This window comes from Argopecten irradians, chromosome 14, assembly GCF_041381155.1.
Source record: "Argopecten irradians isolate NY chromosome 14, Ai_NY, whole genome shotgun sequence".
Lineage (NCBI taxonomy): Eukaryota > Metazoa > Mollusca > Bivalvia > Pectinida > Pectinidae > Argopecten > Argopecten irradians.
The window spans coordinates 11,501,869-11,529,328 of NC_091147.1; the positions used below are offsets into that span (position 1 = coordinate 11,501,869).

Consider the following 27,460-nt stretch of genomic DNA (forward strand, 5'->3'; position numbering starts at 1 on the left):
AAATGCTTCAACAATATAAAGCTTAGTGTCGGACTATATAAAACAAGCGCACAGCACTATGCCATATACTTCCTGTCAAATAATCACAGAATCATAGTAATCAATCAAGACCGTTTCTGTCTGGGGAATGCGAGACTAATCAGAATGTCAACCAATCAGAATGCGTATATACTTTATATCACGTGTGGTATGAACAAATTGATAATTAACAACTACAATATTTGTTTGATACCCAGAGATTTGACAAACACCAACCGTTTGTAATCGAAATATATTTTTACCACAATATGTCGTGTTATTCCACTCTCAATCAATTGTATAAATATGCTGGGTGTTGGATAAATATTTTGATATTTCACTATGGAATATGATTATCCGGACTTTTGATTGGTCGAATTTAAACTTTGACTCGAACTACGTTTGTCTCATTGTCACGTCACGAATAGTTAACATCATCAATAGTCTAATGGCGTCATACTGTTGTACTCCGATCGCTACTTGCATAACATACCGTTGATGAAGCCAGATGTGTGACGGCGTTCATGCTTTATTTCCCATTAGTAGCATGAAACATCTACTATATAATATTTTGGTAAGTATGATATATCGCCTTACGAGGAGTGCCGTTTTAGTGGTTTTGGTAGAATTTACGCACCTAGGCCGAAGTTTAACTATGTTACAAGGATTTGATAAGTATTTGGCGGGAAGAAGATGTCATTTTGCCGTTAACATGTCCGCATGTAGTTCGCTAGCTAGTTGTTTATTGTCCAAGCATCTATATAAATCTAGATCAAAAACGTTGTGTAAGTAGGAATGCGTTGAATAGTTCTTAATTGAAATTAGTTAATGAGTGCCTATTTGCTGTATAAAATATCACTATACATTATTTGCATATGTCGGTAAATAACGTTTATCTTATTCTGGCCGCCTTGGAGATGAGTTCATTGTGTTAGAAACAGGTCAAACAACTCGCTGTTATTGGATATCGACTTCAGTTCACACTTTATTTCACAGTTATTTTTTTTAAGTTACGAAAGACACTCGTGTGAAATAAATTCCATATCCTACAACCACACTTTGTGTAATGTTTATATTATATATTCTTAAGTGGTATTATCAACTGAGAGTTAATCCCACCTACATGTGACAATAAGGATTGTTAAATAAACCACCAATTTTGACGCCACCGATTTAACACCATCTCGGGATGGTTAGCGCCATGTCCATGACGACTAGTATATCACTATCTCATCTAGGAAACCAAACTCACATCACTTCACAATAGTCACAGAACAATGCTTCGCAAAAAAAGGCTCCGCGGTGCGAAGGCAGTTCTACAACAAATAAATTAACACTCAATGCATTCTGTATTCCCTAACATGAAATAAAACCTTAGTTTTAGTCCTAAATACTTTACATTACATTGACTATATTTAAATATGAGTACAAGAAATACAAATGATAGATAAGTTTACACACATTGTATAAACTGTATATATACATATTTCAATGTTTTTTGTTCGAGAAAAGCTACATTAAAATATGGCTGTGGTGATTTTAAACAAAATTATGTGACATCATTCATTGTGTACAATAGATGTTTAGTTTCACCATCAAATGATGGTCAGTACGATAGTATCCAAAAGTATGAAACTTGTGATAAATATGTATGTTTTCAAGCATTGAGAACAATAAAAGACTATGAAAGAAAGGTTCATTTTACTGTGGTAGACATGAAAGTAAAATATACTATACTTTTACATGTACGTAAAGATATTGTGTTTGAAAAAAAAGATTAACTTTTGCAAAAAAATTAATTCATAAATATCCCTTCGTCCCGTACATAAGTTCTAAATGATTCTTCAAACACAGTGATCACTTAGTACAAATCCAAAATGGTTTTTGTTTGGAGTATCAATGATTTCATAATGTAGTCACTTTCGATTTCCATTTAGACTAATCCAGGTAGTATCCTTACACAATTTCCTTCGTGTCTGCATGACACCTCACCCCTGGCATAGATGGGTTATAAAGGTGTTGAATTTTATCCAATTTTAGAGTTATCTTCTTTCAAGGTGTGCTTCGTTCCCAATCATGAATTTGATTCCAAGAACACCTTTTCTCCTTTGGAATTTATAATTTCCTCATCATAAATTGCACTAAAATATGGTATTTCGATGTTAAAATCTTAGTTTGATATCCATAAGAAACTCACGAAAAAAATTGGGATCGTTGTGTGTAACTAATGACTACTTATCACTACATGTTAAATCCATTCTGATTCGATGACCATGTAACTGTGATAAGGCAAACGGAATGCACGTGTACCTATAAATATACATTACAGTGTACCTGTATGTGTCCATTAGACCGTAGAATAAACATGATTTACCAGTGTAACCAATTAAGTTCTAGCCAACTATGCAGCAGTTGGATAGTTGAATTGTTACAATGTTTGATTGGGTTCAAAAGGGGTGGGGATTTTTGAAGTTGAATAAACCACTCGTTGGTATAGAATGGCCCTCTGTTGGTGTGTTTTCTCTGGCCTATTACTCACGTGGTTTATCCTTATACTTATTTTCGGTATATTATTCTCATATTTATCATTGTGCTTATCTGTTAGTGACCGCTTAAAGATGCTACACCGCTGACGAATGATATGTTTTTTCTATCAGAAACAGGAACAGACGAATAGGTATTTTTAATCATTTACAAAAGTTACTTTACCCCATTACTTCATTGGACAGTTAAAAACAATAATTGTGTCCTGAAAAAACTCCTCGGCACTATGCCCTATATGGAATGAAGTACTGATTGTGTACGTACCAAAAGCAGAATTAATTTTATATGTATTTTGTGTTGATTAGAGACATACATAAACGATTAAACATAAGTCATTGTTCAAATGAATACTCTGTTAGCGGTGGAGCATCTTAACAAAAAGGTACAACAAAAATAAGTATATTAATATTATACGCATATTGTATCGAAGATACAGACCCCACTTATGACATTGTATATATTGAAAGAGCTTAAGCTTTCTGGTGAATTTGGTCGTTAGTTGGAAAATAATTGCAATCACAGAATTGTTTAAATGTGCAGCCCTAATCCCTTATGTCTGCTCTAGTAGAACTAGTATTTCTGTCGGCAAACATGTGAAGCATTATTGAGACAGTGAGTTTTGTGTTTGGTAGATGTGCGTAAAGTAATACTACAAGAGCTTTGGGAGTCCTTCCATGTCTCGTGTGAAAGTATCTATCCAGTTTCGGTTACGAACTTCACCCATTCACAGCACGTGAGCGCGTGGTTCAATTTGCGATTCCAGATATTTCAAAGGATTATACATTCTTTCTCATCATTTTATCATGAAAATGTAACGAAATCCGGACTTTTAATTATATTTTACAAAGCAGGGGATTTGTCGTCTGCTTTTGCTTTCATCTCCAATTTGACTAGAATTCCATCGTGGGAGAATGTTATGTGTAAAGCATTCAATTATGTTGTATAACGAATCTGTTTTGAATACCCAGGCGATGGCAAATACCAGTGTACTTCAGGAATTCATTTGTTTCTGGGGGTGTTAGGTTTGCCAAATGGTTTAGGGCTGTGTATTAAACATCCCCGAAAACTGATTGGATATACTGATATCTAATTAAATATGACCAATCCGATTGATGAAACGGTGACTATTCTTTTACTGCATAGATCATATCTATAGCATTATCAAAACATTTCACACAAAACAGGATTATGTATATAAGATTGGTAATACAGAGAAGTTCAGTTTAGTTTGTGGTATAGTTTCAACAGGGGGAATATTACGCATAAACCGTATGTTCGAGTTACCAAGAATACATATGAATTTTAATAGAAGAGTGAACAATCTTCATAAGTTAGAGTAAGACGTAGAAGAGAATAAGTTATGAATAAAAGGATTCATTATCAGGCAAAAATAAATTGTTTCAAATATGGTATGAGGGCGTATTAATTATGTGTATGACTGATCGTCAATATGAGACCAGATTAAGTGCCTGTGTTCTAATACTAGTATAACTCAATTGTGTCGGATATCCCCGCCCAAGTATAAACCTATTGACTCTGAAAACAGTAAGTTGTAACGCTGGCATGATTGAGAACCTAACAGGAATCTATGTCAATATAACGACTCTCGAGAAAGTCTCTATTCTGTGTAAATCATACATGTAATGCGTCTGAAGGCTGATCCGACATCCATCACTTCACAATGCCAGTAAGGCGGTCAGCATGGCTCTCTACCAGTCGACAATCAGATCGTGTGAGACGGACAAATTGGCTATACTGCCTGTGGAATGGATCGTTACACATTCCCCTTATAGCAGAATGATACGTTTAAACCACTGTAAACAAGGGGGAAAAGTGAGAAATATAAAAAAAATATTAATACATCGAATAAAAAAAAAATTTGACGTGCAAACATGTAGAAAGTATCGATGTTTTGTAAATAATCTCCGTTATAGTATTGGGTAGGGAAGTAAATCCACGTGTGTAGATAAAATATATTGTCGAATTTCGAAGGTAGTCATGCCCTTTATCAAGGCACACAAACAAACACAGTCGCATGATATATAATTAACAGTAAAAAATATAAAAAAAAAACCAAAGAGAACAAATGTTATAAATCGCAGCGGAGGACAGAATAAAAGCTAGTTAGGTTTAACCATCATGTTCAAAAGAACGCTACAATAGAGCCGAGATATTTCGTTAGAAAAATAATATATACTTGTATGATATATCGCTAAACGTGGACGTAGCCATTTGTTTCGTTGCCTAATCCGAATATTACAACAGTTTTTTAATAAAATGTACTTTGAGGTACGTGTCAAGCAGGTCTTTTGTCATATGTCCATGATTCCATGAACATAATTCATTATATATCTTGTTCATCGTTTAAAAAAAATGAAGATTTAACAGGTCAGCTTCGTATGGAATAGCTGCTTACACATGCGCACAATGATGTCTGGGCAATTAACACTTGGGTGCAAACATTCACATTTACATAACAGACTGTTGCTGTGTAAGTACCACTGGTTAGCAACTCCGACATTTTTCAACCAATGAAAAGGTTTCTATTCTAACGGTAGTCTTTATCCTACTGTTGATCAACAGTACATTTATGAAATATATAAGTAGAAATTTACATTCCTTTCATCACTTTGGTTTCCAGGTAAATGACTTCATACCTAAAACCGACAATGGTTTCAATGTTTTCTATCTTCGGAAAATGGATGTTGGTGATGCTATATATAACTCATGGATCAAGGTAAGTAATTTTCTTTTATCAATAATTATAAAATCAACTGATCAAATTGGTGGTACTTATGAACAGATAAACTTTATGATGATCATCAACCTTTTATTATTATAATAATTAACTGATACATCTGTTGGTGTCTGCGATAATATATATTAAAAGATACATGCGTTTGTGTTTTTATTCTGACGTATTTTACAGTAACTGTTTACATCTTCATATATGATACGACCTTTGTTCTACAATTCAATACAATATTAAGTTATAATAGCTTATATTTAGATAAAAACAATAATTACCACACTTAATTGTTAATTCTCTTACCTTATTTTGGCGTTTCTATTTACTGTCTACTTCCGAGATATCAAATCATCGCTGATATATAATACTCAAATTAGATTGGATTAATTTGTTTGACTATCGGTGTTTGGTAATAAGGTTATCTTGAAGAATGTTTGAAATGTGTGAAAAAGTTGCATCCAATGAACGAAACAAGTATTTAATACATATGCTCGATTAACATGGAAAAAAAACAAAGGATAAAGTTACGTTTAAAATAAAAACTAAAATATCATTTAAACACGATATATACATACACATCTTTTTTCATTTTCTGCCTTAAACAATTTTCTGAACGACGAAAATATGTACTTACGATTAGTACAATATATTATCCTTAAGATACAATGTGACGCAGTGTGCTCCGTCTCATCCACGATGAGAACATCATTTGCACATGATTTGTTACAGGATTGAGTGTAAATTTTGTTGCTTGCATTGCCGAAGCAGTTCATGTACCATTTGCACAAGATTAACTGTCTTCATCAATGCAAGCAACAAAATTGATAATCAATCGATATCTTTTCGTTCTTCACGTATTGAAAAACCATCGAAAAAAAGATATGTATTCGGTATAAAATTATTGATAATTATACAAATTTGCAACATTGTTCAAGTTATCGTATATGTAGATACATCTACGGAACAGCCGTTAGTCTAGTCGCCAAAGAAACACAAAATATAGTTAAGAAATTAGCTTCATTCAAATGATGTTGTCACGATTAAAATCGGCGATTTAGAATTATTTCAATTTACAAGAATGAATGGCTTAAATTTCATCATATATGCACTTGCTGCACAGTACTCGCAGTTCATTTCATTTGTACGACATTTATTTTCTTTATAAAAAAACACAGAATTGACAATTAACCCTTAATTTTTTCCCGTTACATGTTATGGCGGAAATCATAATCAACCAAAAAACAATGTTTCAACGCGTTTAATTGATAATATAATTAGTCATCAAATCAAACAAGAACACATATAATGTGTTTGATATTAGATATTGGGTAACAATAATTGATTTATGTGTGCATAACTGGGCCGATAATCGGTACTTAAGTAGCTCACTCGGTAGATCCTCCGGCTAATGTTCGGAGTTCCTGTGTTCGGACCCAGTCATTCGCCATTCCTGTTTTAACATTGGCGCACAGCTAGAGGCATTATTTGGTATGATGCGGGACTACGAGACACACTAATGTCCAGTGGTAAATTTAAGACAGCGTATTGCACTTGGACACTAATGGAAATCAAACTCTTCTAATGGAAATCAAACCCAGAGTTTGATTTAATGAAACATTGTTCTTGATAGCAGCATGTTGTGATGCAGATTCCTTAAAGTTTGGTTTAAAATAATCTATACTTAAAACTGATTTTGAATTCAAGATATAACATAGCATTTAATGCATTGTTGTAATGCCGACATTTCTCTATTTATTGCAGTGGCTCGGATCAGCAAAACCTTGAAAAAATAGCGAACAGTCTTATGGAGAAGGCGCCTCTTGATTCTCTAGAAAATGAAAGATTGCAATCCAAACGAATGATGGATCCTTTAGCCGACGGACTTGTCGGGAAACGTTACATGGATTCTGTTGCAAGTGGCCTCCTTGGGAAACGCTTAGTTGATGACTTAGCAGATAGTCCGATCGACAAGAGGTACATTGGTGATATTGCCAACGGACTGATCGGGAAAAGGTATTTTGGTAGTATTGCGAACGGCTTGATCGGAAAACGTTACATCGGTGGTATAGCGAATGGCTTGATAGGGAAACGATACATTGGTGGAATTGCAAATGGCCTGATAGGAAAACGTTACATCGGTGGTATTGCAAACGGCTTGATCGGTAAACGTTACATCGGTGGTATAGCGAATGGCTTGATAGGGAAACGTTACATAGGTGGTATAGCTAATGGCTTGATAGGAAAGCGTTACCTAAGTGGAATTGCAAATGGTTTAATCGGAAAACGCTATGTCGACGATATTGCCAGTGATTTGATCGGAAAACGCGAAGAAGATGGAGAATCGCATGTGGAAAAGAGATACATCGATACTTTGGCAAGTGGCATTATCGGTAAAAGATCTGACTCAGAAGATAGCTATGACGATGACGGGCCTACTGTTGAGAAGCGATACATCAATGATTTCACAAGCAATCTCTTTGGAAAACGAGCATACCGGCGTAGAAATCTGCAAGCTTTGTTAGCTAAACGGCCATTTGGACCAATCGCAAACGGCTTGATTGGAAAACGAGGTCCCGAAAAATAAATCATAGACACACTGTGTTCTCACAAATGTCATCTTAAGTGTTACGTAACGTATCATAAGTATTCAATGTCTTGGCTAATGCAGACTCTGTTTTAGGAACTGTTTATGAAATATTTCATGTGAAATCTTACATTCCACAATCATAAGATTGATAGGTTACATTCAACGCCAACGGCAAATAAAAATATGGAACACAGGACAACATTCAAAACTAGTAAAAGGGAGTTAATGTACATGCCAAAGCTAAACTTATATACAAAGTTAACTTTGGAAATTCCTTCGCGCGGAATTATCGAAATCATCATATATTATGACACGAGTGCAATGTTCACTCGAATGGAAGGAGTTGTGCTCTTCTCTAACTTGATTGACAAAAACTTTAAAAAAATAATGATGCCATCAGCCAAGATGAGTGAGTAAAAATTGTTATAGTTTTTTAATGTAATTTCTATTGTCAGATATCATATTTTCATGAAAGTAAATTTCAAATTATCATATATTATATATTTTGTATTTGTGAACGAGAAAAAAAGAAATACATCTGCTTTGTACAACGTTAATTGTATGATATGAAATGGATATAGAGAAAATATATTGTAATAAAAATATATAAATAAATGTTTCCCATACGAATATAATTAGTAAATGATTTGGAAAAAAAGACAATATAAGTTTGTTTTCCAAATAGATATAAAAAATAAAAAGAATATCTATATCGAAAAACGCAGTAATCATTGTAAATTCGAGTTTTAAATAAACAGAATGTTTATAACGACGATTTTGGTTGACAAAAGACGTTGACGTGAAACATTATAAGAATGATATTCGAAGTAATGTTATACGTGCGTATGCTCATTTATAAATGCATATTTGATTTCAGGACTAAACTTTATCCCAACACATGTTGTTTTATATGTAAGGTGCGATTTCAATAATTGCATACATAAAATGTGGCATTAACAACGATAAGCGATTGTAAACTTCTTACCTACTGATTAAAATACGATGAAACGCTGGATTTGATTTGTTTATTTGATGGTTATGTGGTCTATTCATGTTGTGTCTTCTTGTATAGTGGAACTGTTGCCCTTTTTGTAGTACATATAACACTGAAGCATGCCGCCGAAGACACCAAGCAACACACTCCACCCGGTCACATTATACTGGCAACAGGCGAACCAGTCGTCCCACTCCCTGTATGCTGAGCGCTAGGCAGGAGCAGAACCTACCACTTTTATAGACTTTGGTGTGTCTCGGCCAGGGGACAGAACCCAGAGCCTTCCTCACAGGGGCAAACGCTCAACTCAAAGCCAAAAGTGAGGCGGTACCAAGGATGGCATTAGGAAAGATAAAGTCAGTTAGGAAGAAGGAGAAAAGATAATATCCTAAATTTAGTCGCCTCTTACGATCATGCAATACAGGTACAGCAGGTACAATTCTTTCGCCCTACCTGCAGGGCCATGACTTCAATGCAAGGAGGGGATATCAAATTATAAACAATTTTTGCAAGTAAATATGCCTTAACTGAATGTTTATTTGATATTTGTCATGTCAACTTTTTTTCATTAAACAGCTTTCATTTAAACATATTCCCAGTATATGGTCACAGATTAATAAGATTTTTAAGCAAAATAATATTTTCATTTTCAAATTGCTTCAATGTGATAATTATTGCATTTTTTGGGACATTTTACTTCAATTTAAAAACATTTTATTCACATACGGATGTTAACATGTCATTTGAATTGGACATTAGGCATATTCTATCTTATTGTGACACAAATATACATGGTGCGGTTTATGAAGGTACGGGGAGGTAACTCCCTAGTGAAGAAAGATATTTTCATTATATTATTTATTGTAACTCCTAAAAATTCCATGCTTCCCATATTAATAATGACTTGATTCTATGTCTCTTTAGTGACATTAGGCCTATTCACCTCAGCGGATTTAAGTTATATAGTTCATATGTATAACATATGTATTTGATATTTCATAAGGTTCATATTTCATAAAAGATGTACTTTTACGTTAGTCAACAGTTTATAATGGACTCCCAGTTTTCATATTCGCTTTTGTAGACACATTGCGTCATTACTTGTTTTTGTTTGTTTGTTTGATTGGTTGTTTAATGAATGTCCTACTTACAGTCAGGGTCATGTAAGGACGGCCTCTCATGTATGCGGTGTAATGCGTGTATGAAGTGTGTGGTATGTGTTTTCGGAGACTGCGGTATATTCATGTTATGACTTCTTGTCGATGTATTACGTCGCTGATTGTCTTGCGGGGTTTCATGGCATAGTATACCTTTGATATACCGAATGTTTTGGTTTTGATGGCGTAGCTCTGCTCTTGTCCTGCAGTTTTGTGACTATGGTCTTCGTTCAATTGATCAATATGCGTACTACGTCTTGTTTCTGATGATATTGACCTTCATTGACTATATTCCTATACATTGACAGTAGAGCTAGTTTTCATTACTAATTGAGTCGAGGAAATCTTTAGTACCATTACTTTCTTCTACATCGGTGAATCTGATGTTACTAGCATTGATGGTGTTATGAACGTGGGTCGTTTCCTGCTTCTGTGATCTTTTCTTGATTATCAGTAATCTCCGGTATTGCACTAACTTGTTTTCATAATCTCAGCTCACATTTAAGGAGTGTTGTAAATGTTGCTTCATATTCTAGGTGTTTCACGTACAATTTGTCACAAGTGTTGACACTTGGCTCCCCATTGCAGTACCTAATCATTGCCTAGAAAACTGAAATATGTCTTTAGCATAACCACTACCATATGCATCAGGTCCTCATTTGCATATTCTACATTCTTCTATCAAGTTATGTTAAGTTCTAGAGCGCTCTGAACGATCTTGATTGAATAGAATTGTGAAATGGTATGCTTGTACGAACCGTAAAATAAATTTGCCATCTTCGTGAATCAAAATGGAAGTATACGCTAAAAGTTGACACAGAGTGTTTTGATGTAAATACAAGCATTCCAATAACGTGAAATCACGAACAATGACCTAGTGTAGTCTCCTGTGTGAAAGTGTATGGTCTGTGTCCTTTTTGGCCCCACATTCATCCATTTTGTAAAATAAGTGTTAAGGAATAAAGAAATTGTATTTCTAATATTCATAACATCCTTTATTACTTTCAATTGAAATTAAAGTTTTAAAGTTTTAAAATTTGGCAGCCTTAGGTTTGACAATATGACGGATTTGGGGACCAATCATCGTTTCGTCAGCATGTTTTATGTGATACCACTAGAACATGGCAAGTATCAACTATTATAAACCGGCACAGCTCGAATACACCGCGTTTGTCCAAAACAGATCTTCTCGCATGCAACACATTCCATACAGAAGATGCCGTCCTTAAATTACCTTTTTTATAGTCCTAAAATATTCTTATATCACTAACACATCCCGCCCGCCAAATACCGCCACAACACCCCAAACATGATCAAAACTAGTTTAAACAAGCTGGTACCTGATTATCTATATTCTATATAAAGCATGACACAATTATCATACATGTGCATCCTGAAACCCAAAATAGTACAACAATGCAAAATGATGTTGATAGACTATTGTTCAATTATTTATTTACTCATTTCAGACAACTAAATGAAATAGTATGCATGATGAAGACCAATTGTTAATTCTCATTATGTTAACATTTACATATCGAAAACGACTTATAACAGCAAATACAATTTAGAATTATACGAAATGACGTTTCCAGAGGGAAGTTCTGTCACACTACTGTAACTGTTCCGCATACTATATCATATTTAACTGCAACCCAAAACCTGTGTCGACTGCTAATTAAGTCAAAATTTGAAAGGAAAAACCGTGTCCGACAAATCAACAAGACATGCGGTTTTTTATGTCACAAAAGAACTAAATATGACCACCATGTTGATCAAACGCTAGCTATTGACAATGCCCGCGGGCTTGCACCTTCAACGCAAAAAAGATAAGTCATACATATTCTATATATGACGCCTTGATTATTTCATTGTACATGTACTATACATATCGTGATCTATCATCGCATTATGGAAAAGTGTATGCAAATGTTAATGTCAATTGGAAAGCATATGTCAGAGCACAATACACATCATAAGACGGAATTTGCATAGGAACATTAAATTTGGATGTGAACTATGACAGAAAAAGTAAAAGTTGAAGGTAAGAGGAAACGCCATTTTATTCATTACATACAAGAAATTAGTGAAAAATATGTACTAATTTTGACGCCATGGCATTCAAACTGGGATAAAAAGTCATGTAAAAACTGACAATATCCTTTGATTTTTAGAACCTGTTACATGTAACAAACATTTGCAGAATCAACTCCCCGTCTTCTTGTATGCCTGTGTCAATCTACGCACATCCCATTAGCAGAAACAATCAAACAGGGAAAATAATCTATATTACTTCTTTTTAAGACGAAAGAGTTAATCTCGACACACGTCATAACCAAGAAGTACTTGTATATCGTGTCAGTATTCTCTTCCACTAACATATTACATATAAATAATTTTATTTATATTCATTTGGTATCTTGTATTTTAAGTATTATAAGTGTAACAATAACAGAAGTTAATGTTCAATATGGATTGAGGGAAAATCGTCTCCTCATGCAAATGTTTAACAATCATTAAAACCTACTTGCGAATATTAAAAAGGCATAGATAACAATATCACAACACGTATACATTTTTTTCTATTACAATTTGCAGGCACTATTCCATTGTTGATCTTAAATGTTTGAATAACAATTCTATTGATTTTTTATTGTGTATATGTTAGAATGTGGGATGAATGTGCCATTGGGTACTGTAGGTCAAGTGTGCTAGTAAGTGAACTCAAGTATTCGATTACACTTCTACCCACCACATTGCATAAATAAATTGGACAAAAAAATCTGAAGATCCTTAAGTATTATGTATAATTAAGCAAAGATATACCTGGCCTCAAGTATCATCTTCTCACCGAATTTCGTTGAAATCGGTCATCATGCACGGTTTTAGAGAGCTGAAACGAACAGGTGACGGAAGGGCAGGTAGACATTGGAGAATTCGGACACATCGAAATTGGACACATGCCCATTTCACTGTTTTGATTAAATGCTGTTTTTGTGCTCATGTCAGTATTTGTAAGGGAGACTGCTGCGGTTGGCTACATTAAATACCAAGTGTGTTTTAAATGATTAAGATATGTTGTAGAAACTCTGACTGCGAATATGCGACATTCATGAGTATATGATGAGGTATTTAGCAAAACAGAATACTAATGTATTCATCAACGTTAACATTAGAAAACAATAGCCAAACCATATGCTGGTACTCGTGTTAGCCAAAGCAGATGCATCACTATATAACCTTATATGGATGTATTATTTTGAACATTGTTTAACCTTATATGGATGTATTATTTTGAACATTGTTTAATAAAATGTATCATAAAAATCACACAATTACATTACTTAGCAACCAAATGGTACGCGACATTGCATTGTGCATTTAAATATATCACCCTGCTTAGATAATACGTACAGTACTTATTATTTGAAGACAATGTCTATGTACATATGTATAATATCCACATTCTCACTATAAGTCATTCCAAAACTTCGCCGGACACCAGCTTGATAACCTTTCCTCACCAAATGCCTCATCCCTTCCCTTTGACATTTATACGTCACAGGTCAGATATAATTTAGTATAAGATGTCACTCCGCCTGTCACTGCTGACATTTCAGACGATGTGTTTTACTTCTTGCATGAATCGTTCATTAGGAATACAGTGAAATATGAAAATCTGAAAAGAAATTAAAAACGTTATTAATGGTTTATTATATACAAATTTGAATATAAAGACAATTACCTAAACAGTACCACCAAGCCCTTTAAATTCGAAATCGGTGTGACAATTACAAAGGGACATATATGCTGGTGCTAGCTATATTACTCATAAAAACTTTTACAGACTCGACGGGGCCCAATAGAGACCAGTACCTACAGACAGAACAATAGCGTTATATCTAACTCAAAATAAAAAACATATATATATATATATATATAGGAACGTCAATGAGTGTTTACTTCACATCATATTTTATAAAGACGTGCTTTTATTGTCGTGGGCTTCTCCTTAGCTTCAACACTTTTTAATCATATATATATAAATAATTCAAATTTACTTGTTACGATCATTTTCATTGGCTTGAAATTTTATTTTATCAGTCTAGATAACGGCGTAATGATTTCAAAGACAAAAGGGTCCCAAAAGGACTTTTGAAGAATAAAGATATTATCATTAGTAAACTGAGTTATAAGTATCATTTGAATATTGTTTTATGTTATGGAGCTATAACACAAAACTCTTCAGTGTACTTTCATCATAAACCGCTTCACGATTTTTTAAAGTACTCTCATATTTTTGTGTTATAGCTCCATAACATCAAAACATCTATTCAAGTTAAATCCGTGAAGAGACAGAAATGGACATGAAAGAAACAATTAAAATATTATGCCAACAAGTCTTACATCGTCGATACAGCCATCGAAGTATCCATATTGTTCTGAGAAACCTATCATCAGCGGAGCATTTCTGATCACGATCTTTCCTGAAAGCAATCAGACGCACATCAAATAAATAATAAAAAAATAATAATAATAAAACTATCCTTGTAATAACTGGTTTATATGATAATTTGTAAGTAAATAAACATAATCCATATCATATCTATAATATATGTATATTAGACTTTTAATACTAATCTATATATTGATTATATTTTCATATTAGATGTTCTCTACTTTTCCACTATTCTCATTGGCTAATGCATGGTCACATTGGGTGCGATATATAGCATGTAGACTCGATGTTTTACGAACACCGAATCCTTCCGTTTAAAAAACCACCAAGTCAATACTCCTTTTGTGAAGTCACAATTGAGTTGATATTGCGCTTGCGATTTTCAGATCTTCATGGTGGCTTCCAATGACCATCGTTCTTCTTGTAATTAACATACACATGAGATGTCTTTGCCAAACAAACTACATATCTGATATAAAACATAAGGCCATTTGAATCGGTCTATATGGTTTTAAACTGTCATAGTAGAATATCAAATAATGACATCTGGCTACGCCCACAGTCATTATTTATTCTGCAAGGAAGGTATACACAATAATCACCATAATTGACCTCATTAAATGTCCAAAATTGATAAAGGTATATACATATACATCTAGATTACAACAGAATCTCATCGAAATTAAACTATTACCACATATTTATATATATATTGTACTGGCTTTACCTGTTACGGGTAATGTCTTTGATATGCCATTGAGCGATGCAATGAAAAATTTGTCATCATAGTAAAGTGTCACTGTATTCCATATGTTCGGCTGCAAACATGAAATTCATATTTATACTTTTACAAAGATAGAAATCACAGGTTCAGAGTGCGTTATAACTTAACTGGTCTGATAAAATCAGGAACAATTGGTATATATCTCTTGTTTATCCCTTTAGACTTAACGATACTATATGTGTATGGGATAGTATATAACATTCTATAGTGGCTGCAAATTTCTCTGTCTTTGATATTATCCGGAGAAAAACGTTATCGAGGTGGGACAATACCACTAGCCAGCCTAACATTAACAACCATTCAGTGGTGATCAACAGGGAAAGGAAATATTATTTCATATTTCTCCTGATTTGTTTTGTCGTACAATAGAAGGACAAACGCGCAGAAAATACAGAATTGCTTCCTAATCTACCCAAAGGTGCTTCATACCAAGTACATTCCTTTCATTCTTCTGTAACAAATCTTGCTCTATAAGAACTAAATGACTTGATTTGATCTGCAGCACCAATAGGTTTATATGACCCTATTTGTATACACCATGGTCTTGGCTGCAAAGGAATCCAAGTCACTCTAATGTGACTATAGCAATTTCGTTAAAATTATTATTATTTTTTTTTGTAATGTTATCAAAAAAACTTATTTCATTTGAACTGGGGATGGATAACTGGGCAGACACTGCGATGATACACTATATTGGAACATGTTGAGTGTTGGTTACATGGATTGGTTTACCACTGGGGACGAATTACCTGCCGAACATGTGATTGCTAAAAATTCTTATCTAGACTACTTTGCAATGTACCCTTTAAAATGTCATACATTAACTAGCAACGCTAGGGGTACTTATTGTCTACTCTTTAATAACACCAGCTCACAATAGTACCAAAAGTATGTTAATAATAATATTATGTGTTAAGGGGAGCCATACAATCTTTATATTTATTGTGGATGTTACCATACCACAAACATTATGAAAATAGTTTGTTTGAATATCTTAAGAAAGACTTCAAAAAGTGTAAGTGTCGTAATGGACGTAAAATGTCAGAGAACTGTTACCGTAACTTACAGCTAATAAAACATTGACGAAAGGGGTCACACGGCACATGCTTGTTGGACATGGTCTTTATGTGACACTCATTTAGTTAGAAAATACATCCGTTGTATATCGTGTCTTTTGTATATTTACAAAATATATTACTACTTGTAGTGTAAAATGCATGCGAAACCGCAGATAAGGTAACCTCTTTAACTATGTACGGGCTTCACCCTTATGGAGTCATACCAGTATTAGGTGACATATTTCCTAACTTATTCCAGGTGATACACATGTGAATCCCTTCAACTAACGTATCAATCGTGTCATTTGTTTGCTTGATTAATTAAGGTCCTATTAATAGCCAGGGTCAAGTAAGGACGGTCTCCAGTGTATGCACTGTGAAGCGTGTATGTAGTGGGAGGTTCGTGTTTTGGGAGACTGCTGTATGTTCGTGTTGTGTCTTCTTGTATAGTTTGACTATTGACCGCAAAAGCCGTATAGAACATTAAAAAAACATAAATAAAAACAAATAACAATAGAATATATTAAATGCAAAAGAAAAATGCAAATTTATTAAATATTCAACCTTGATATTTATATAAATATCATACGGGATTTGAGTCAAATTAAGACTTTAATATGTAATGCTTTTGTTTGTTTGATTTATTAACGTCCTATTAACAGCTATAGTCATGTAAGGACGGCCTCCCATGTATGCGGTGTGTTGCGTGTATGTTGTGCGAGGTGAGTGTACTGGGAGACTGCGGTATGTTCGTGTTGTGTCTTCTTGTATAGTGGAACTGTTGCCCTTTTTATAGTGCTATATCACTGAAGCATGCCGCCGAAGACACCAAGCAACACACCCCACCCGGTCACATTATACTGACAACGGGCGAACCAGCCGTCCCACTCCCTGTATGCTGAGCGCTAAGCAGGAGCAGAAACTACCACTTTTATAGACTTTGGTGTGTCTCGGCCAGGGGACAGAACCCAGAGCCTTCCTCACAGGGGCGAACGCTCAACTCAAGGCCAAAAGTGAGGCGGTGCCAAGGGAGGCATTAGGAAAGATAAAGTCAGTTAGGAAGAAGAGAAAAGATAAGATCCTAAATTTAGTCGCCTTGTACGATCATGCAATAGGGGCAATGCGGAAGGAAATATAGCTTACTATTTCTAAAATAAGAGGCTGAAGTAAAATGAAGACTCACCTTTGTAACTGGGAAGGAAATACGAGACTTAACTTCATCTTTATTTAATCCCGCTTTCGTTTCCATGACTACTTCCAGTTCATTTGTTGTGTTTAATATTATTCCGAGTGAAGGTCCTTTCACCTCTCTTTTCATATGATCAATTTCACTGTTGGTTAACAAAGGATACACATCATCCCTATATTCTACGGAGGTTTTGAACCGCAACACTATGTATACTGTAGACCGGAAGTCATAGCCATTGTACCTTGGGTAGCCTAATTTCTGTGATCCGTTAAAACACAACACTCCCGAGGTCATATTCGGCTTGAGGTCTGGGCTGGCAAAATGTGCCAACATTTTTCCAGATGTTTCCTCCATACCATAATCAAAAGTGTTGATTAAATCAGGTTGGCAAATTGTAGCTAAAATGAAAAAAAAAATGAAAAGGGCGGTTAAATTTAATATACTGATCAGAGATTGTGGAATTGGTAAACGCTTTGCAGGTTATTCTTTAATACATTCAATAAAAGGTTTGCACTAGCGCGCTATATTCCATAAAATAGTTTTTTGCTTAAATGACTAATGATATCATGAAATCTTTCACTTTGATATCTGATGTTTTATCAAGAAAGCTACTGGAAATTACTGATTTTTATTATAAGTTTTAATCCCATATTTGTTTTTCCCTTTATTATGTGTTGCCTGATGCGCAGTGTATATCACTAATTTGTATACATACTTCAGACATCCTTTGAACATTTCTAAAACGTAGACAGACGAAAAGGATATTTTAACTATAAATCATGTAGACAATAGGTTTATATGAAACTATTCATTCACCTTTTTCTTTAAATATATCATGCTCGCACCCACACGTGGAAGTGCTGAATCGAGTACCCAGTGGACATTGCATCCGGTTAATTTGTTCCCCGATGACAACCCAATAAAGCTTGCTGTTCAGGATGTTCTCTTTGTTTGTGCCCTTACACAAATGGTTAGAAAAGTCCATTCGTGGGGATCTAATGTTAGGCCTGTTCTTAGGCGGAGTAAAGGCGGAAGGTAGATTATTAACTTGTGATGAAGGATCCTTAAAGGAGGCACCAACAGCTGTTCCTTCCGAACCAACCGCTACGGCATTGCCGTCCACAAGTTCCTGATCCGGAAAGGCATCATTGATTGTTTTTGGTGAGTTGATCATTTTTGTGATCTGGTCTACCTGATTCACAACTGGCCGCGTTTGACTTTGGGAACCCATTAACATTCGCTGAAGACCTCCATCCAAGAAAGTGTGAACAATGTGAGCGTCTTTGAGATCCTTCTGAATAACGTTGCTAGGCGCAACCCCTGAAAAACTTGCTTCTGGATTGGGATTAAGCTCGGTAGCTGTAAGCCGGAAAACTGACCCCCCTATACCCATTCCATGGTTGGTCGAGCCATCAACAACTGGATTGTTACTGAGACCTCTTCGGTTTGTTGAATCTCCGAACGTATTTCCAGGATTACCTTGGTTAAGCTGCTGTATACCTGAAAAATGAAGAAGTTAAACAGTCATTTCACCAGGTAGAATTACGTACATACCCCATGTGTTATATGTTAAATTAGTCAATCGGATTTTCCCCATTCTGAAAGAGCTGATAGACAGTCCGTTTTGGAAAATAACATAATATGATATACAAAAACAACAGTTTGGAGTTAACAATCAATGCTACCAATATATATCACATATGGAATGATTTTCTAAATTCCGATTGGTTCAAACATCACGTGTTCAGTAATAAAAAGCATATTGACTCGGTATTTCTCTTTTTATCGTGCATGCTGGAATATTGACTCGGTGTTTCTCTTTTTATCGTGCATGCGGGAATATTGACTCGGTGTTTCTAAAAATAAATCCGGACCGTGTCTATCGTCCTTTGGTTTACTGTTTAGAATCGACCCGGCTGTCGTCTGTCAACAACAATGGCGGCGAATTCGAAGCGACAGATTGTGGAGATGTCTGAAGCGGAAATGAAAGAGTTAGCAGAGAATTCAATCAGTGTTAATACTAAAAAACTAACTCAGCTGCCAGTGACAATGTTCAGAGATTATTTGCTGACTAAGGAAATAGATACAGATTTCGAAGAATTTGAACAGGAACAGTTGGACTAAGCACTAGTAAAAGAAGTCTATATTATGTGCGTATCGACAAGGGCTCCAACGGCATCTCTCGTCTGTTAGAGATGATACGATCAACATTGTGAAAGAAGATGGTTTCAATACGTCCGCTAGAGTATGTAAGGGAATCGTTAGAAAAATGAAGAAACACGGACTCGGGGCTGTAGAACACCATCCCCCATTTCTGATGCGGACTTGGATGTGTTGTACAAATATTGAGATAAATGGCGTACTTCAGACTCTGCTGTAATTTCACTACAAAAGGTAAGAACATCACCGAGTTTGCCAGAGTGTACATTCATTTTTACACATATCACTAGCTAGTACTTATGCGTAAAATGTGAACTAGTACCTTACAGTAAGTTATTATGTGACAATGTATAGTATAACATACATGTAAATGTTAGCTGTTAATATTTCAACTGAAATTTGATTTGATTGTGTGATATGTTACAAGGATTACAAAATCAGTTTTAAGAAAACAAAACAAAAACATACTAGACTTACATACAGTATGTATGTAATAGAGAGCGCAGCGAACTCTTGTGACAGAGTTGTCTCGGTAACGTTATTCTATGTAAATCATCCAATATATGTAGAATTGGAAAACTTTCTCGTAAACCAGAAACCGGAAGTCAAAACAAGTTCCAGCATATTGCGCAAGACAGTATCCAAAGTCACACTCTCGCGTGATTACAAACAATTCATACTTCGGAAATTTCAAAATGAAAGCATCAGTGAAAGAAAAACCTCCCAATTTATTCTTACCTGAACCTGAATCTCAAACTTAAAAGCCGTTGTACGTTTGCAGTTGCTTCGGCATTTCCGCTTTGCAACGGAGAATGACGTTGAGATATACTTTGTAGCCGCAGTCACGTATTTTTGTAGAAAAATAAAGTAGTGTTCAATATCGTTTTTCTTATTATTTACACAATGTCAGTAATTCAGCAAAGCTATGATTATAATATTTAATAATTCTATAAAAGGTTTCTATCAGAACAGTTAGTAAGCGCACACAATAAGCAATAAAAACATAACACATGTCATTGATAAGACTGATAGGTCAGGGGAGATTACTCTTTCGTCGTTGGAAATCCATTACCTACCTTGTGTATTAAGTATCACAGTATAAAACAACAAAGAAAGCATGGATTAACTGCTGCGCTCTCACATAGGCTTTGCCAAAAATTATATTATTTATATTTAACTTTGAAGGTATTTGTAGATATAATGATTGACTTTGGTCGTCGAGGGAGAGAGAATTTGAGAAACTTGCGTAGAGATGACTGCGGTGATACGGGACCGAGAAGGCTCTTTATGTTAACAAAACCCGTGATGAATTAACACAAAAAAACAAAACCATTAGGCTGATGATGATACCAAGACTGATGGCCGTATGTATGAAATAAAGGGTATTTATTGATTCGTCACTATTAAGAAAGTGGAGATTAAGTGAATCCAATCCAATCACAAATGATTTCATATTCTCTGGTTACTTAAAAGACACAATATTTCCATATGATTTTGACCTGAGAATAGTCTTTATACTGAGTCTAAATCAGTAGCAATGCAAAATAAGATTTGAAGATAATGTGTTTTTATTTTCCTCTCCTTTCTCTTTTATTTTTTTACAGAAAGTGACAGATATTCAGTGAGAAGTTTTGTTAGTTATTTAAAATGTCTCAACCCGAAGTGCTGGGCCTTATTCCAGAACCCCGGAATCGCAGAGAAAAATGGAATTTATTACGACAATGTAATGATGGGTCACAACCTTTTAGGGAACATGATGAAGAAATTTTCGTAAGCTGCAGGCTTTTCGAGGGAGTCCACTAACCATTCACAAAGGGCTACAACTGTTCATGTTCTAGATGTTGCACAGTTTCTTAGCAGGCATATCATTATTTCGACAATGTAGTGATGGGTCACAACCTTTTAGGGAACATGATGAAGAAAATTTCGAAGGCTTCCAAGCAGGGATATCATGTCTGTATCAGGACACAAGTCTGAAAAATCACTGAAAACTTAAACTGGACAGACAAGTGAAAAAATAACTTATGTCAGCAAAGTGAAACGAAAAATCAAGTGGGTTTAGAGCAAGTCAACAAACTTTTTATAAACCATTATATATGTAGGTCATCAAATGTATGGCACACACCAACGCATGTCAAAATACACAATAGGCTGCGCACGATGCTTATTTTAGATAAACATATTTTTTTTAAATATTAAGTCTTAAACGCTGAATCATAAAGGAAACGATAAAACAATATTTGATATATGAACTCTGTACACCGCTAGACGATGATAATTCAATTGATCAGATTTTCAACGTCAGCTTCATGCCTAGTAAGTACACTAAATTCACATTCACTGTTCCTATACTAATAAAAATAAATCATGCATTCCAGCGGAATTTAAATGAAATCGACATAAGAGGGTCATCGCGGCAAACAATTAATCAGTGAATGTCTTGTCATATCAATGAGTGAAGTTGCAGAGCGTGTCATATACAGCCTTTGTTAATTAATCAGTGGACACGAAAACAAAGAAAACTTTGTTTATTGTCGGTGAATACATACATAAAGATGAAGTGTGGCAACAAACACCGATTATTCAATTTATCTCTGTCATCTTACTTTTAAATGTCGCATTCTATTTGTTTCAAACTAAGTCTCTGGTATCCCATTCCATGCAACGGTGACGTGTATGATACAAGAAGATAAAATAATTACTACACTGACACAATCGACATGAATATTAGAGGACATGATAGTGAGGTTTATGCCTTGATTGTTTGTTTGTTTGGTTGATTATTTTAACGTCCTATTAACAGTCATGTAAGGGCGGCCTCTCATGCATGCAGTGTTTAGCTTGTGTGAAGTGCGAGGTGCGTGTTTTGGGAGACTGTAGAATGTTCGTGTTGTGTCTTCTTGTATAGCGTAACTGTTGCCCTTTTTATAGTGCTATATCATGAAGCAGGCCGCCGAAGACACCAAGCAACACACCTCATCCGGTCACATTATACTGACAACGGGCGAACCAGTCGTCCCACTCCCTGTATTCTGAGCGCCAAGGAGGAGCAGAAACCACCTGTTTTATAGACTATTGTGTGTCTCGGCCAAGGAACAGAATCCAAAGCCTTCCGCACAGGGGCGAACGCTCAACTCAAGGCCAAAATTGAGGCGGTGCCAAGGGAGGCATTAGGAAAGATAAAGTCAGTAAGGAAGAAGAATAAAAGTTTGTGCCGCTTGACCCGGTCAGTCCAAGTCAGCCACATCCTATCCTACTAACCAACTTGTCTATACAATATTAGCACCCAAATGATTTTATCACAGTCTGCACAGACGACATCACTTATTTCCACACACTGCTTTTTCTGTCGAATTACGATAAATTATCTATTGTGACAAGATATGTGAATACAATGTGTGTACCATTTAATATTTTTTTGAATTGTATATATTGTCTAACTTGAATTGAATATTAATGGGTGAATTGAACTTATTAGTTCTTAATTAATTTTAACAGATTAATAAAACTACGTTTAGTTTCATTATAGTTAAAGCGAAGAAATCAATACAGTGACTGATATTAAAAAGGTGTTGATTTCGGATCAAGTTGTTCAAATAAAACAAAAGATGATAACGAACCAAATGCAAATCTATTATTTCAGAATAACATAAGTATCACTATTCAAATGTTTGGAACTAATACCTTATGAAAAGAGGTCATGTTTGGGTGATAGCCATAAAAACTTTTATTCACAAATCGATGGAGCGTTATCAATGACCGTCATGTCCCGTACAGTCGAATATAGCCGACAATGTCATCAAGCCATTGATTTTTTTCATTTACAATGTCACGACTATTAAAATAATTCCATTTAATGCTTTACAGTGTACACATGTGTCGTATTAACATAAATGCGTCACCTTTCTAATGTTGAAATATTAATTGCACTGTAACACTTCATACATTTTTATGTTAAAGATTGATAGCTTTGTCAATAAATTTTAAAATTAAATTTCAAATTTCATGTCGAGAGACTTTTGACGCCCATATGTCTTCAATGTCAAATAAAATATTAATAAATTGATAAAAGGTGTGTTTGAGTCAGTATACCTGATCCTTTTATAGAAGCGAAATGCTATAAATCAAATATCTGACATACAGATAAATCATCTAAACCATCAAGAGATTGTGTTCAAACAAGAAATAATTAAAAACAAGTTTAATAGCCGATAGACAGATACAGGTGGGTATGCAACTTAAGCATTTTCGTATTTGCTTTATTTTCTGTATGGAAAATGTATACTTATTGATGTTTTGATGATTATATGAATAAAACTATGAAGATGTATGATGTGACTAGGTGGGTGTGTTGTTTGGCTTATATTACGGCATTCCTTTATTTCCAAGAGACACAAATCGATTAGGTTACAGCTTCCAAAAACCTACAGTTAATTATACAGGCAACACATTGCATACAGGGGAGGCCGTCCTGAAATTAGCTGCCTAATGGACTATTAAAGCAACGTTTAGGATTTGAACGTACATGGGTATAAGTATATATAAGTTATAATGATTAATGTACTCGCGAATGATTAATATTGAATCCCCTTGGTAGTTGAAAGACATGTTATGTTATATTGAATAACTATGCGTTTTCATTTTTATCCCCCGCTTTCTCCGAAACGGGGGTATTCATTTAGGTTTGTCCGTTTGTCTGTAACGCTTCGTTTCCATGCAATAACTGTAACAAATGCAAACCGATTTTCTTCAAACTTAGTGACAAGTTTAAATGCCTTAAGAGCTCGGCCAAGTTCGATCGCGATTTTCAACGACCTTATATAGCGGAGTTATTGCCCATTGCTTAAATAAAAAAGTCAGTTCCTGCCACTTCCGTACAATAACTGTAATAAATATTAACCAATTTCTTCAAACCTGGTAAAAAGTGCCTGGCCAAGTTCAATCAACAATTCAGCGGATGTTATTCATCAGAGTAATGGCCCTTTAATTTACTACAAATGTCATTTTTCTGCAGTTTCTGTATGATAACTAACAAATGTTAAAACTAATATTGTTAAAACTTGGTAACAAACTTAAATGCCTTAAGGGCTTAGCAAAGTTCGATCGCCACTTTTGGCAGATTTTATTTAGCAGAAATATGGTCTTTTAATTTAATAAAAAAACTAATAAATATTAACCGATTTTCTTCAAAATTCGTAACAAAGTTAAATGTCTTACTTCCGAATAAGACTTAAGTTTATTTTTTCATGTTTCAACCAAGGTTAAACCTAACCTCAATAATGTTTACCTACAATATGTCCTGAAAGCGGAGGATAGAAATTCCACGAATTTGCTTGTTATTACATTTCTGACGCCATATTACGTCAATTAATTTAGAAATAACTCCGGCCTAAAGACTCCATCCTTCCTTTTTGTCTTATTTTGTATTTTACCATAACGAGTTCTTAATTACTCCCAACAATATGAAACAAAATCTTCAGGGGCGCACAGGTGTCATATCGCAAACGAAATTGGGTTATCCGAGTAAGTAATGCTTTAGGGAAACCATTAATATAAATACATACATAATATAGTTGTCAAATCCTTGTCAACCCCTTAGACCTCACACCACAAATTTTATTTTAATACATAATGTATTTCCAATATTAAATACGTATCTCAGCAAATATTAGAAAACAATATATTTCAATTATTGAATTAATGTTTATCAGTTAAAATGAATATTTCTAAGCTTTGGAAAAAAGTAAACATAGATAATTCATTATAAAAAAAACTCGCGGCGTTTTTTATTCTGAATAGCAACTATATTGTGTATAGGATATTTGCATTTTATTTCATTACCATTTCATCCAAATTGTGTTTTTAATAAGTTACAAAGCCCAATTAGGGAGCATGATGAGATACAATAAGTTAAGACAAATGAATTAGTACCAGGCGTTTTATAACAAAAGGTTCCTTACATGTGACATCACGAGTGTGGCACGATAAAGGGTTTGGACATAGGTCATTGGCCCATGTCGGAATCGTGACCAGACCTGTCACTTCAGACACGTAACAGTGAACACTCAGCTAACATGCTGCAGTGGAAATTAAATAAGATCTTCTATTATTTTTTATATTCAAAACTGTGAATATGTTTTAATTTTTTCATATAATACCCTATCATTTAAACAGTCCACACTATATTATATTTTTTAAATGTTCAATAGATTGACTTGTTATGTATGTACATATAATAATCATCACTTGAGTTAAATATTTCTCAAGGAATACCTCTCTTGACTTAGAATGTATTCATCACATGTTCTTGTTAAACATGTTTATTTTACAATTACAATTTTTTAAGAACAAAATATGCAACAACTCTTTCAATTTACATCTTAAGTCCTCACTAACATATTGTAATAAACATACCACTCCTTCTGTGAGATATAAATTTTCGCGAGAAACTTGAACGATATTTCGAATGTTACACAAAAAATTCTAAATTAAAGCGCTAATATCAGAAAAAGCCCTTGATCACGCGAATTTAAGTATTTCCAAATATATCGAAAATAACGAACATATACCTGAAAATTAAGCGTTTTACAGGAAGATGTTGCGAATATGCTTGTCGAGAATTATAATTTCATTTTATTATTAATTCGTATATCATTATTTAACTCCTCCCGTGTTCGTAATTTCTAGGCTTTAAACGAACTATTACCTGGGATTATGCTCTAAAAGAAAAGTTGTGTATATCTGGGTGACTGACATCAGTAGGTACAATCAAGACATATTTTCCATTATTCCTCACATTACGTAACTACACTTTCCTATTTATACCCGATATAACACCAGACAACCAGATTGAAATTAATATACCCGGGAATGTCCGTTCACAAGTAGGTTTATCAAATGATTTCCGATATAACACACAGAAACAACCAAATACAAATACGAATGCAGCTGATCTTAATAGCACAAACTAAAACACCGTAAAGAAAGATACAATATTAAACAGAAAGGTTTTTTCCCACTTTTTTTTTGCTCATGAAAAAAGGAATATTATAATGAAATAAAACGATGAATTGTCATAGGATGAAAATAACATAAGAATAAGAAATATTATATGCAAAAAACACTGATATGAAAACTTACCCGGTTGAACAATTGCACATATTAATAGGCAAGTGATCACTGAGTATGTCCCCATCTTGTCGAAATGACGGTACAGGAATAGAATACGAACACTATTTTACACACTGATGTGCCTGATTACAAAGGCTATGATAATGTATACATCCGCTCAGAAAGTAGCTCCTTTGATTCATAATTTGACGTAATTTTAATTAGAAACGTATTTACATCAATCAAAGAGAAACACTTCAATTACTAACCACGTTTTAAGAAATAATATGCTAACAAGTACGTGTCTATGTAAGGCTTTTCTGTGCCGATGTCACGCGGTTCATTTCACAAGAATTAATTTGCATAACCAACATTGCAATTCACGACGTCACTTGACAGGCGTCATATTTTTCATATGATAATTATTTACCTCATTCAGGATTGCGTCTGATGTCAATGCGCTAGTATTCCTGGTATATCAAATAACTGATTTGAAATTATATCAAATGATGTTTTGGATATGTACAATCCAACGTGTCATCTATCGAAAATAAAACAAAAAAACACAAGTAAATTGCTTAATGATACTGTGATATTCAATATAAAACCTTTTTGTGATTATGAAAAAGACACGTTCGCCCTTACGCAAAT

At 34.5% G+C, this 27,460-nt stretch overlaps 2 protein-coding genes and 1 pseudogene across 4 annotated transcripts in view; 2 read left to right on the forward strand and 1 right to left on the reverse strand.

Annotated features, from left to right (window-relative positions):
* LOC138307551 (uncharacterized) overlaps positions 1-8,913 on the forward strand; it is a 38,111-nt gene extending 29,198 nt beyond the window's left edge. The window contains exons 2-3 of the mRNA XM_069248352.1: positions 5,204-5,299; positions 7,073-8,913. Coding sequence (XP_069104453.1) covers positions 5,208-5,299; positions 7,073-7,895 — 915 coding nt within the window. The 5' untranslated portion in view covers positions 5,204-5,207 and the 3' untranslated portion in view covers positions 7,896-8,913. The remainder of the gene's footprint in view (positions 1-5,203; positions 5,300-7,072) is intronic.
* Positions 8,914-12,094: 3,181 nt separating this feature from the next.
* Positions 12,095-27,460, reverse strand: part of LOC138307464 (asparagine-rich protein-like) — a 39,220-nt gene continuing 23,854 nt past the window's right edge. For 2 of the 3 annotated variants that reach the window (XM_069248227.1, XM_069248231.1), the window contains exons 3-8: positions 18,356-19,039; positions 17,534-17,937; positions 15,236-15,326; positions 14,457-14,536; positions 13,325-13,728; positions 12,095-13,289 (exon numbers count right to left, since the gene is read on the reverse strand). In XM_069248227.1, coding sequence (XP_069104328.1) covers positions 13,666-13,728; positions 14,457-14,536; positions 15,236-15,326; positions 17,534-17,937; positions 18,356-19,039 — 1,322 coding nt within the window. In that variant the 3' untranslated portion in view covers positions 12,095-13,289; positions 13,325-13,665. Of the gene's footprint in view, positions 13,290-13,324; positions 13,729-14,456; positions 14,537-15,235; positions 15,327-17,533; positions 17,938-18,355; positions 19,040-26,839; positions 26,993-27,460 lie in introns of those variants that run through there. The other variant, XM_069248230.1, reaches the window with a different exon arrangement.
* LOC138308017 (uncharacterized) lies at positions 19,475-21,846 on the forward strand (annotated as a pseudogene).